The 11,965-nt window shown below is 63.2% G+C and overlaps 2 protein-coding genes across 3 annotated transcripts; both read left to right on the top strand.

The window, feature by feature from the left end:
* RILP (Rab interacting lysosomal protein) lies at positions 18 to 4,098 on the top strand. 2 transcript variants are annotated; one of them, XM_021415850.1, is made up of 8 exons: positions 18 to 291; positions 590 to 713; positions 930 to 1,051; positions 1,213 to 1,404; positions 1,479 to 1,645; positions 1,761 to 1,883; positions 3,219 to 3,302; positions 3,526 to 4,098. In XM_021415850.1, the coding sequence occupies exons 1-8, from the start codon at positions 43 to 45 to the stop codon at positions 3,665 to 3,667; spliced, it is 1,203 nt and encodes a 400-aa protein (XP_021271525.1). In that variant the 5' UTR covers positions 18 to 42; the 3' UTR covers positions 3,668 to 4,098. The 2 variants fall into 2 exon arrangements, with proteins under 2 accessions (XP_021271525.1, XP_021271526.1); XM_021415851.1 differs by lacking the exons at positions 3,219 to 3,302; positions 3,526 to 4,098 and adding an exon at positions 2,166 to 3,194.
* Positions 4,271 to 10,028, top strand: SCARF1 (scavenger receptor class F member 1). Its single transcript, XM_021415841.1, has 11 exons — positions 4,271 to 5,000; positions 5,683 to 5,744; positions 5,962 to 6,063; positions 6,165 to 6,690; positions 7,068 to 7,286; positions 7,365 to 7,493; positions 7,564 to 7,667; positions 7,777 to 7,888; positions 7,964 to 8,088; positions 8,176 to 8,313; positions 8,616 to 10,028. The coding sequence occupies exons 1-11, from the start codon at positions 4,873 to 4,875 to the stop codon at positions 9,581 to 9,583; spliced, it is 2,613 nt and encodes an 870-aa protein (XP_021271516.1). The 5' UTR covers positions 4,271 to 4,872; the 3' UTR covers positions 9,584 to 10,028.

Here is an 11,965-nt window from a genome sequence, read left to right as displayed (position 1 = left end):
GCGGAGCGTTCGCGGGGCCACGTCCGGTGGCGGCGGGGGCCGATGGCGGAGCCAGCACGGGGCACGGAGCCGCTGTGGCGAACACCCCCGGGCCGCCTGGCCCCGCCGCACGTCTACCGCATGGCCGAGGCCTTGGGCGCCGAGCTGCGCCGTCTCTCGGGCCGCTTTGGCCCCGACGCCGTGGCCGGGTTGGTGCCGCCGGTCGTGCGGTTGCTGGAGCTGCTGGAGGCGTTGGTGGCACCGGTGGGTTCCGAGGGTGAGGCGGTGCTGTCCGAGCAGCGGGATGCGGAGGTGAGCGGGGCGATGCTGGGACCCCTGGGGGAGGCAGGGAGCTGTCCCCGGTCCCCTCCCCGGTGGCACTTAGCCAGAGGCCCTTTTATCTCGGGGGAGGTGCTGGCCCCTCTGCCGTGTCCCCACGGGCAAGTGCCTCGCATGGCTCTTCTTCCTTCATGACATTTGTCCTTGCGGGGATGTCCTCGGAGGCAGAGCCGTCCCCTGGCGTTGGCTTTGAGCTGACTGTCCCTAATTCCTTGGGGTGGCTCAGACCAAGCTGTCGCCTGGCCCTGACCCAGCTGTCCCTGTCCCCCAGGACCTGGAGCAGAGGCTGTGGGAGGCCGAGCGCCGGGAGCGAGCCCTGCGCAGCCGCCTGGCCCAGCTGGAGGAGCACAACCAGCGGCTCCTGGGGCAGCTGGAGGAGAGCCACCACCAGGAAGGTGGGTGTCCGGGGAGCTCGGGGTGCCCTGCCACCACCGCCTGTCCCCATGGGAGTGCTGTCTTCTGCAAGCCACAGGGTCCACCAGATGCCCTGGGGTGAGCTGGGAGGAGCTTGGGATTCCAGGAGGTGCCGGGAGGGTGGTGGGGACGGGTATCCCAAGGATGCCTTTGGGTCCCCGGAGCCGCTCACGCCCATTCCCCCGTGCTGGGTGCAGACAGCACAGCACGGAAGGAACGAGAGGTGATGCTGCGGCTGAAGGAGGTGGTGGACAAGCAGAGGGATGAGCTCCGTGCTCAAGCACATGAGATCGTCTGCAAGAGCCGAGACACGGAGGCGGTGAGTGCCTGGGGACCGGCTTTCGTGTCACCTCCCCTGGGGCTGCTGTCGCCACTCGTGGTCCCGCTGGGGCAGGTGCTGATCCCACGCCACGCTGATGTCTTGGGTGGTGGCCAAGCAGCGCTGCCGTGCCTCACTCCCAGCTGTCGTTGCCTTTCCAGCTGCAGGAGCAGCTGCACCGCTTCATGTCCATGAACGAGGAGCTGCGGCACAAAGTGGCCGTGGTGCAGGCGCAGCTCAAGAGCGCTCTGGAGAAGAAGTCGGACCTGGAGGCGGCGGTGCTGCAAACCCAGAGGGAAATGAGCAGGAGGAGCAGGGCCGCCCCTGAAGCATCGCTGCCGCAGCCCGGCCAGGTGAGCTGGGGGACCTGGGGCTGCCAGAGCACGGCTCTGGGGCTGCGCTCACCCCTCACGCTGCCCGTCCCCAGGAAGGAGCAGCACCGCTGCCTGCGGAGGAGCCGCCGTGCCAGGACACGGGCAGGAGCCCAGCTCAGTGCTGCTTCTCCAGGGAAGAGCTGCAGCAGATCCTGCAGGAGCGGAACGAGCTGAAGACCAACCTGTTCCTGGTGCAGGAGGAGCTGGCCTATTACCAGCGGTGAGCCCTTCCACGAGCCTTGTCCCTCCTGTCCCTGTGTCGGAGTGCTCCTGGCAGCCCCAAGCAGCACTTAATTGCAAAGCTCTCAGCAAAAACCCTGGGCTCTCTGTTCCAGGGAGCTGCTGAACGAAGAGAGAATCCCCAGCTTCTTCCTGGACGCGATGAAATCGACAATCAAAAGGCAGAGAAGAAAAATCAGAGCCAAGATGCTGGGGACGGCGGAGGAATCGGCGAGCAGGTGAGTCCGGCTGCAGGCAGGATGGAGCCTCCCGCGTGGGGCAGAAGCCATCGGCTGCCCCTGGTGCTTCCGTGTCCTGTGACACCTGTGAGGGATCAGCCCTGGGCTCTGGCTTTGTCCCTGCCTCCTGCCAGGGAGCAAAGGTTCGATGCTCACGCTGGGTGCCCTGGTGCGGTGCCGGGAGTGCTGCGGGGCTGGGCTCTTTGCTGATGCTTTCGCGTCGCTGTCACATGTCACACGCCTGCTCCATGTGTGCCGCTCATCCCTGTGTGGATATGACAGTGGGGAGGTGAGGTGATGGGGCACGTAGTCTGTACACAGCATCCGACAGAGAGCCGTGGAAATGGCCCTGGAGATGTTCCCTGCGAGATGTCTTTGGGCAGCACTGGTTCCAGCATTGGGAGGGGAAGCGGAGCTGTATCTTGCTGCCTTGCAGGGGCTTTAATAAAGGTCTGAAGAGGGCTGAGCTCTTCTGTGCTGTTCCAACCTCCTGCTGCTGCTGCTTGCATTGGGGTGCAGGGGGATCTGTGCAACCTGGAGTGGATCTGGGGCCGGAGCCGAGGCCACTTCCCAGCCCATAATGGTCCTGACTCTGCTGTCGGTGCTGCTTGGAGCCAGCAGGGCGGGTTTGCTCGCTCCTGGTTGGGACCTGCTGGGCTGGGCTGGTTGGAGTAGGGGTGGATCGTCCCCACCTGCCCAAACCCTTTCTGAGAGCTGTGGGAGAGGCAGAACGAGATTTTCAGGAGAGTAGGGATTTCCCCCAGTCAGCACAGCTTGTTTTCACTTGTGCAGCCTCAGCACGCTGGTGGGAGCTGTGTCCTTGTACCCCCAGGAGGCTGAGTCACTGCTCACCTTCTGCCTGCCCCGCGTGGCTGCTGCCCTAGGAGCTCCTGCCCTGCTGTCCTTTGGGGTGCCATCCCACTGTCCTGTGGGTCTGGCTGTCCCCAGCATCGCCCCACGCTGCAGCTGGTGTTGCTGGTGGCAACCCCGAGGCTGAGCTCGAGCACAGCCCTGGAGGCTCTGCAGGGCTGGGGATGTCCCCTTGCAGCCTCACTGGGCGATGGCAGCAGCTGTGGTTCCCTTAGCAGGGTGCCAGGGCTGGGTGCCTGCAGACGGCAGCGTGGGCTGTGGCTTCGGCTGCTGCGGCCGGCTGGGACAAAGCAGCTGCTGAGCGAGTGCTGGGCTTCGGAGCTGCCTTCTGAGAAGAAACCTGTGGGCTGGGAACGCGGCTGGCTCTGGGACACGAGCGTGGGGGTGGCTTTGGGAAGCAACGGATGGTGAGGGCTGGGGGAGCGCAGCACTCAGCCTGGGTTTTGTCCCCACTTTGTGCCGCAGTGAGGAAGAGGAGGGCTCCTGGCTCCCAGCTCGAGGCGCAGATTGCGTGGATGCTCAGCCTCCAGAATCCAAAATCAGGAGCTTGTAAGTTCGATCCCAGGCTCAGGTGCTGGTGGGGTGGAAATTTTCGGCTCAGTTGTGTTCCCGGTGCCCGCTGAGCTCGGTGCCTACCCCAGGATGCTGCTGTAGAGCGGGTGTGCATGGTTCCTGGGCTGCCATGCAGCTGTGCACGTGGAGGGAGGACGGAACGTGGCTGCTTCCCAGCAAGGCTCCTCTCCCCCACGCTTGCTATCTGCTCTGTCCGCAGCTTTGGGCTATGGTATCAGGGCAGCAGCAAAGACCCCTCCGAGCCCAGCTGCTCCGGAGCCTGGGAAATCATCGACTCGCTGGACACACAGCTGGAGCCAGTGGGAGAGCACAAACCGGACCGAGGGACACCAGCACTCTGAGCCTGTTGGATCTGACCACGGCATCGCCGGGAGCCACGTGGCACAGCGCGGTGCACGGCCGGGATGCTCGGCTGGCACAGGGCGGCTCGGCACCTCCGGGCACCTTTCCCCGTCCTGCCCCACGTGGGTGTTTCACATCACCCCTTCCCAACATCTCCCCATCCCTGCAATGTGAAGATGGAGGGCTGGCTGGGTGCTGTCCTGCGGTCCCCGCTCCGGGCTGAGCACGCACTGGTGAGGGCTGGGAGGCCTTTGGGAGCACGTTTCGGATGTGGGGTGAATTGGTTTTGTGATGGGACTTGTTTCTGCTGCTGGAAACTGGAAAAATTCAGCAATCCTCGTGCTTATGGGGGCACGGCCATCCCTATGGGTCGGGTGCTTCCCAGCTCTGGGACTGGAGTCAAAAATAAACCGGGCTCTTGTTTCTCCGATGAGGTGCCCGCTGCAAACTCTGCTCTGTCTTTGCGTTGGAAGGAGCCCAGGGAGCAGCTCGGTGGGTTCTGGGGGCTGTTCCCCAGCACTGCCGTGGTTGTGCCATAGCCCATACAGAGAGCTGGGCTGGGAACACAGGCTCTGGGCACCCCCAATGACCCAGGACGGGAATTGAGGCCACCTGGGCACGGCGTTGGAGGCGCACGAGTTAAATCCCACACGGGGAAACCCCGGCTGACTATGCTCAGGAAGGAAAAAGGTGTTTCCTGTGCATCTGCTGACACAAAGCTCCCGTGGGACGTGCAGTGGGATGGAGCTGGCGGTGGCAGCAGGCCCTGGAGCCCGGCTGGATTTAGGCCAACCTGGGGCACGCTGCGTTCCCGGGGGATCCCAAATTCCATCCTGGACCAGGACAGCAGGAGAAGCGGGGTCAGCTGTGCCCTGGAGCGGATGGTAGAGGGGAGGTGGATGCCCTGGGGACACGAGGGACTTCAGCTCCAGCAGCCTCAGGGGGTGGTGGGGAAGGTCAAGGGGCGATGCCCGGGTGGGTGCTGTTCCCTGCGTGGGGGGGCTGAGCCCTGTGCCGTGCATTCCCTTGGCAGCAAAGGTCAGAAATAGTCGAGGCTGTGGCATTCCCTGCCTCCTCCTTCCCCCTGCACCCCTGACGTGGGACTGGGACACCTCCTCCCGCGTTTCCTCAGGAAGAAACCAAGGCTGGCGGGAGGAAGAGGCTGAGCCACAGGAGAGGAACATACGGACGGACAGACAGACGGATGGACAGACGCAGCCCCGGCAAGATGGTGAGCGCCCGCCTGCTGCTCTGCCTGCAGCTGTGGCTGTGGGTGCAGGGCTCTGCCCAGGAACTTGACCCCGACGGCAGGAATGTCTGCAAGGTGGACAGGTAGGTGACACCACGGCCCCTCCGCCCGTCCCCAGGGCCTTCAGGCAGCGTGGGGTGGGATCCTCTGTTTGTCCTTCTGTATAGGTGGAGCCTGGCACCACGTGGGCACGGGGAACAGGGCGATGCTGGGGGCTGTGGGCATCCAAACCCCTGCTCCGTGGGGTGGTTTCCCATAGACCAGGAGGCTGTGGGGCAACGGGGGAGCGCAGGAGTGCTGGCAATGCTACCACCATTAACAACGCCAGCGTTGCTTCCACAACGCAACGTAGTGGAAGCAAATCATAAATGGTGTTTGGAGCTGATGGCCACGCTGCTTTACCACCATGTTGCCTCTCCCATTGATCTCCATCAACACGACGCCTTTGCGTTAGTGCCTGTTTTTGGGTTGCTAACAAAGCTCCTCCAAAACACTGGGGAACCCAGCTGGGCTCTGTAGCCGTGGGGCCAGCAGCATTAAGCACTCCTGTCCCAGAACCCAGCCCTGAAGCCCAGCAACAACTTAAATTTCCTTCTATTTTGCTGGCTTCCTTCCGGAGCAAGCCCCAGCAGCCTCGTGGCTTCCCCGTGTGTGAGGCTGAGCCCAAAGGGAGCACTCCTCTTTAGCTTCTTGCTCAAAGCCCTGAAGATGAAGGCAATGTCCCAGCCTTGGGCGCTGGCTGATGTCCCCTGCTCTGTCCCACAGCCATGCTGCAGGCCTGGCGTGCTGCCCCGGCTGGAAGCAGGAAGGGAGGGAGTGCACGGCCGGTAAGTGATGGGCAACGCTTGAAAGAAATCTTAGTCCCCAAAATCTTCATCCCCACGTTGGGCCCCACGTGTTTCCTCCGCGCTGCCCAACCTGTGGTGTCCCGGGGAGCCCCGGGTGCCCCCCGTGCTGCTGGTGGGAATGGGGGAGATCCCCACTGTGGATGGGACGCGGGGTGGTGGGGTCCCTCCCGGTGACGTGCCAGCCCCGCTGTTGCAGCGCTCTGCGAAGGGGAGGACGCCTGCGGGCCGGACGAAGTGTGCGTGAGACCTGGGCTGTGCCGCTGCAAACCCGGCTTCTTCGGTGCAGACTGCAGCTCCCGTGAGTGCCTCACCCCCCTCCCACTCCAGCAGCCTGCTCTGGGTACAAGGTGCTGGGGGCTTCCTCGTCACCCCCTCGCCGTTATCTCCTTCCCTTTGCAGCCTGCCCTGCTCAGTACTGGGGCCACGACTGCAAGCGGCGCTGCCCGTGCCATCCCGGTGGGACGTGCGAGGCGGAGAGCGGGCGCTGTACCTGCAACCCCGAGCGTTGGGGAGAGCGGTGCCAGTTCCGCTGCCCCTGCGGCCCCCACGGCCGCTGTGACCCCGCAACCGGCGCCTGCCGCTGCGAGCCGGGCTGGTGGGGTCCCGACTGCAAGAGGCAGTGCCAGTGCAACCTCGCCACCTCGCGCTGCGACCCTGTCACCGGGCACTGCCTCTGCCTGCTGGGCTGGTGGGGCAGGAAGTGCAGGTTCAAGTGCTCCTGTAACCTCTCGCCCTGTGCCCAAGAGACGGGCAATTGCAAATGCAAGGCTGGTTTTTGGGGCTTGGCGTGCCAGTGGCACTGCGACTGCTTGCACGGCTCCTGCAACCCTCTCAATGGGCACTGCAGCTGTGAGCCAGGTTTCCAGGGCAGGAGCTGCCGGGATCCCTGCCCAGCGGGGACGTACGGATCCCAGTGTGCACACAGGTGAGCTGGTGACTGCAGGGACGCGGGGTGAGGGTCGGTGTGGTTGCATCCATTCCTTTGGCTGGGCAGGGAGACGCATGTGGAGGTGGGGGTTAAGAGCCGTGGTTGGTTGCAGGATTGGTGTTGCCCCTAAGAAGCATCCCGCTAATGCTGGAGGAGAGCTCTGGCATCACCCTAAAATCTTGGCACCACGCTCCAGGGCAATAATATGGCATTTATCCCTGCTTGGCTTCTGCCATGGGGTTATTATAGAGCCTTCAATGCTGTCAGGTATCTCCATGTAAACCGAAGTGCTGCTGAATGCCACCGTGGGGGGAGACCTGTGTTTTGGGGGTGGGGAGCAGTGTCGAGGCCTCACTGCCCCTGTGGCCGTGCAGCTGCGGGCGCTGCAAGCGCAGCCAGCCCTGCTCGCCCGTGGATGGCTTCTGCCTGGAGTGCCAGCCCGGCTGGAACGGGACCCTGTGCAAGGAGCGCTGCGCAGCCGGCTTCCACGGCCAAGGCTGCCTCCAGCCCTGCCCTCGCTGCCGGCAAGGGGATGTCTGCGATGCAGAGACCGGTTCCTGCCCGCGCTGCGAGCCCGGCTGGACGGGACCCAGGTAACCGAGCAGCAGGGGCAGGATGCGGCCGTCGGTGCTGGTGGGGAGGGTCCCGGTGACACCTCTCTCTCCCGTCAGCTGCAACAGCTCCTGCCCTGCGGGTACGTTTGGTGATGGGTGCCAGCTGCTGTGCCCCGAATGTGTCTGGGGTAGCTGTGACCCCGTGTCGGGTGACTGCCTCTGCCAGGCCGGCTACTGGGGAGCCAGGTAAAGTGGGGAGCGGGGTGGGGAGCTGCTTGCCCTGGGGGCATTTCCCCTCCTTCCCTCTCTCTTTCAGCTGTAACGACACCTGCCCCGACGGCTTTTTCGGGGTGAATTGTTCCTCCCCCTGCCAGTGCTCACGAGGAACCTGCCACCCTGCACAGGGCAACTGCATATTGAGTAAGAGCAGCCCTAAATTCACCCCTTGGTGCTGGGCGAGGGTCATGAGGGGCGGGGATGCCGCGGTGGATCCATCCGTGGACATGCTGATCCCATCTTCCCCACGCAGGTCTGACGGACCACGCAGCTCTGGCTGCTGCCATCCTCGTCCCTCTCCTCGTGCTGCTGCTTTGTGTTGCCTGCTGCTGCTGCGGCCCTGGCCCTGCGGATGCCAGAGACAGGTATCGCTGCGGGTGCTTCCCTTTGCTGCCAAACCCTTTGTCCCCTTCTCTCCTTCACGCCGTGTCCCCACGCAGGGCGGCCGTGCCGGATGATGACGTGGTGGCCAGGATGAAGCACCACGCGCAGGGCGTGCTGGCCAACCTCGGAGCTATGATGCCTTGCTTCACCCTCAACAGCTCCAAGCTTCCCAAAGTCACGGGTGAGAAAGCAGATCTGCTGCCAGCCCTGTTTTGTGGCAGGATCCTGCTCGGCCCCAGACCTCATCCTCTTGTCATCTCCTCCCCAGTTTCCCACCACGATGCAGAAATCCCCTTCAACCCCAGCTTCATCGAGACGCCGTCAGCTGCATGGGCTTCAGACAGCTCCTTCTCCTCCTTTGACACCGACAACGAAGGGCCCGAGTACTCCGTCCCTCCCAGAGAAGGTGACACATGGCTCTACCTCCCCGTCCCGCTCCCCTACAGCCCTTGGGGTTCCCAAGGATGCATGCTAGGTCCAGACCAGCATTTTTATTCCCTCATTTTCCCCTCCACAAGGATGACCCAAGGCCATACTTGGCCTCGTGCAGCAGGATGTGCCCCGCAGCCCCATTTCACCACCCGCTCCTGGAGGCAACCCTATGGCACAGGGGTCCTCACCTCTGAGCCCTAATGTGTCCCCATCCCCAAGGTCTAGCGCTACCCATGCCCCCACCCCCGGGTCTAACGCCCACCCCTTGTCCCACAGGGGTCCCGCTGCTGTCTGGGGCTGAGCTGCAGGCCGGGCCGTCCCCCCCAAGCGAGACGCTCCCTGACCCTGCCGCCTTCAGCTCCGAGGATGTCTCGCAGCCCTTCGCCATTCCCCGCACCTCCAGCATCGCCAAGGCCAAGCGGCCCTCTGTCTCCTTTGCTGAGGGCACGAAATTCGGCGCAGCGGAGACCCCCAGCCCGGGACGGAAGCCGAAAGCCCTGTGGGGGCCATCCAAGCTGTCCCTGCAAGGAGGAGACGTGGGGACCGAGACCCCCGCTGAGCAGGCAGCCAGCGATGGTTACGAGAGCCCCGATCCCCTCGGCAAAGGGGACGAAAGCCACCGGCCATCACCTCGGGCCACGCCGGGGGGCCGCCGGCGGATGGTCACCGGCACCAGGCACGTGGCACAAAGGGTGGAAGCCCTGGAAGCGGCTGCGAAAAGGGGCAGCTGGGATGGGAAGAGGAAGGAGCCCAACGTCACCACCATCTACATGACGGTGGGGACGGCCGGGCAGGACCCCAGAGCTGAGGGAGGGGGAGAGGGCCCGGTGCAGGCCGTGCTGAAGCGGCTGGGCAGCTTGCAGCGAGGCATGTGGGCGGCCAAGGAGGAGCCCAAGGTGCGGAGGAGCATGGAGGGCATCCAAAAACCGCCCCGCCGGGCCCTGGCACAGCGCAGGGATTCTGCAAACGGCTGCAAGCAGAGGGAGAGTGTGCCGGGGGCTCCCGGTGAGCTGTGCTCTGGGAAACAGCAGCATCCCCCCGGGAAGAGACAGTCCTTCCCACTGGCATCGACAAAAAGCAGTGGGGGCCAGGATGTGGGTGGCAGTGGCCTGGGTGCTGCAGAAAGGGGCAAAAGCCTTGAGCTGGTCCTAAGCGTGGAAACGAAGGGCCAGGCTGCCCCGGAGGAAGAGCCGAAATATGAGAACGTCATCAGCAGAAGTGAGGATGCGCCGGCGGCCACCTGAGCCCTCAGACCTGAGACTGAGGCACAGGGGGACCCACAGCATCCTTTGGGTTGTCCCCCAGCCTGGGGGAACTGAGATCCCCCCCATGCTGGGGGCTGGGCGCGTGGAGTCGTCCCCTTCTTCCCCTTCCCTTCGTGCCATGCTTCATGCAGCAGCCAGCTGTGTGCAGCCCCAGCAGGTCGTGGTGCTTCGGAGCTGTTTTCCACCTCCTCCATTCTACGTCCTCCACAGAAGCCAGATAGGAAATGAGTTTTCATGGGTGCCCTGCGCTGCTGCCAGCCCTGTCCTGCATCGCCGCGGTGCTGAGATGGGGTGAGGGTGCTGCCGGAGGATCCAGAGCCCTCGCAGGAGCTGGGTATAGATGTATATAGGTGCTAGAAGTTTTGCGCGCATCTTTCTGTTACTTCAAGCGGCGCAACGTGGAAATTAAACATTATCGAAGGAATCTGGTTTCCCAGCTGTATCCAAAATCAAAGACATGGCCAGAAATGCTCTCCCAAGCAGGGCAGCTGCCAGCTCCTTTAGGCTTTTATTTTAGTTTTCTTTTTTCATTTTCTGGTTCTGCTCGAGCAATTCTCAGCTCTCCGTCACAGGGATGGGGGGCAGGGGCTGGGCTGGCAGCGTGGCCCTTGCTGATTTGGGCTTTGGGGCTCAGGATGTGTGGTTGAGGAGCCGCTGTGCAGAGTGGGGTTTGCTTCTTCCCCTTTTGCTTCCCATGGGAGCCTGCCCGTGGTGCGAGGCACCCGATCCCCATAGGCCCACGCAGAGCAGCTTCCACCACTCCTCCTCTTTAGGCTCTCGCTGGCATCGTGTGTGTAGCACCAGCTATTCTGGGACACAAACAGGACGCGCAGCCCTCAGCTCTGCCCAGGCCACTCCTTGTTTTGAAGCTATTTTAAGGCAAGGAAAAGACCCATGGTTTATTTGCACGCACAGCCCTTACCACTTGGATACGTTCAACCCGAAGCCACCACCGCGTTGGAGATCTGCTCTGGGCACAGCATGCAGGCAGTCGGCAATGTCTCGATGCAGGAACAAGCGTCCTGCTTTGAGAAATCGCTGCTGCTCGCAAAGCTTGCATGCTGATGAGCTCACAGCTCATCACCTTCACCCCCCAGCGCTGGCACAGGGAAAGCAAGCAGCAGGATTTTGGCTGCAGCACGGTCCTGCCGTGCCTCCCTGTGCCCTGCACTGGCTCTGCCTCGGCTTTAACCCTGGACACGGAGGTGTGAGCTGGCCGGGATGCCAGACCCCACTTTCATTCCAACCTCATCCCTAGTCACTCTGTGTCACCGTGTCCGCGCTCTGCTTTCCTTCCCTCCCTTCTGTTTACTCATTCCCGGGTGTATTTACAGAGGGCAGCAGATCATCCGATACAGCTCCTCGCTTCCTTCCAGAGCAGCAGAGCCAAGTCCTGCCGTGCTCCCTCCAGCAGAGCTCCGTGTCCCTGCACCCTCCCAGCACCTCTTGTGTTTCCGAGCCCCCTCGGCCTTGCACCGACACCCTCACCCTTTCCACCAGCCCCACACGGCTCTGTTTGCTTTGCTCTTCTCTCTATTTGCTCTGGCCCAAAGCCACCTCCCCGCTGTTGCAATCCTTATTTCCCCAGCAGGGAGCTTCATTTTGCTCACCCACCGCAGCCCCATCACAACGCAGCGGTGGGTGCACGTCTGTCTGTCCAGACTCTCTGCATCCGCCTGTCCCTTGGCATCTGTCCACCCACACCTTCAGATTTTGCTTGGCAAACCCGTAGACGTTTTCCTGCTGTGAGCTCTGTTTGGCCAACAGAAACCCCCCCCATGGTGATTCCTCTGGGGGTGGGACCTCGGATGGTGGCAGGGCCATTCGTTTTCACTAATAGGACCTAGGAAGATGTCACTGTTACCGCTGGCAGTGCCCAAGCTGTGGGGTTGGTGGGATCCAGCACTGAGCCCCACAGTGCCTGGTAGGGGGAGCACGCAGCCCAGCGGGCCTGCATCCCTTTGGGATGGGGTTGATTTTATCCCATTCATTCTGGGGGTCCACAAGAGGCCGGCTTTCCTTCCCCCATTCATTCTGGGGGTCCACAAAGAGTGGGTTTTCCTTCCCCCATTCATTCTGGGGGTCCACAAAGAGTGGGTTTTCCTTCCCCCATTCATTCTGGGGGTCCACAAAGGGTGGCTTTTCCTTCCCCCATTCATTCTGGGGATTCACACCCGGGCTCGTCCCGCGTGGGGATCCCCGGGGACCGTTTCGGAGCGCCGAGAGCTGCCCGCACGTGTAGCGCTACCCACGTGCAGCTCGCCGCTGCCCCGGGGCGGTACCGGGAGGGGTGCTGGGGGGGCTACCGGGGGCGCGCGGCCCGGCACGTGCCCCGGCGGCAGCGGCGGGCTCGGCCATTGG

Source organism: Numida meleagris, chromosome 18 (assembly GCF_002078875.1).
Source record: "Numida meleagris isolate 19003 breed g44 Domestic line chromosome 18, NumMel1.0, whole genome shotgun sequence".
NCBI classification, from domain to species: domain Eukaryota; kingdom Metazoa; phylum Chordata; class Aves; order Galliformes; family Numididae; genus Numida; species Numida meleagris.
This window is presented reverse-complemented; position numbering and strand designations above follow the sequence as displayed.

Excerpts from the sequence above, each read along its gene's own strand:
- RILP (XM_021415850.1), top strand. The coding sequence starts at position 43 with ATGGCGGAGCCAGCACGGGGCACGGAGCCGCTGTGGCGAACACCCCCG. Across the intron at positions 714-929 it reads GGAGAGCCACCACCAGGAAG|ACAGCACAGCACGGAAGGAA; the intron begins GTGGGTGTCCGG and ends TGCTGGGTGCAG. Across the intron at positions 1,405-1,478 it reads CGCTGCCGCAGCCCGGCCAG|GAAGGAGCAGCACCGCTGCC; the intron begins GTGAGCTGGGGG and ends GCCCGTCCCCAG.
- SCARF1 (XM_021415841.1), top strand. The coding sequence starts at position 4,873 with ATGGACAGACGCAGCCCCGGCAAGATGGTGAGCGCCCGCCTGCTGCTC. Across the intron at positions 5,745-5,961 it reads AGGGAGGGAGTGCACGGCCG|CGCTCTGCGAAGGGGAGGAC; the intron begins GTAAGTGATGGG and ends CCGCTGTTGCAG. Across the intron at positions 7,668-7,776 it reads ACAGGGCAACTGCATATTGA|GTCTGACGGACCACGCAGCT; the intron begins GTAAGAGCAGCC and ends TTCCCCACGCAG.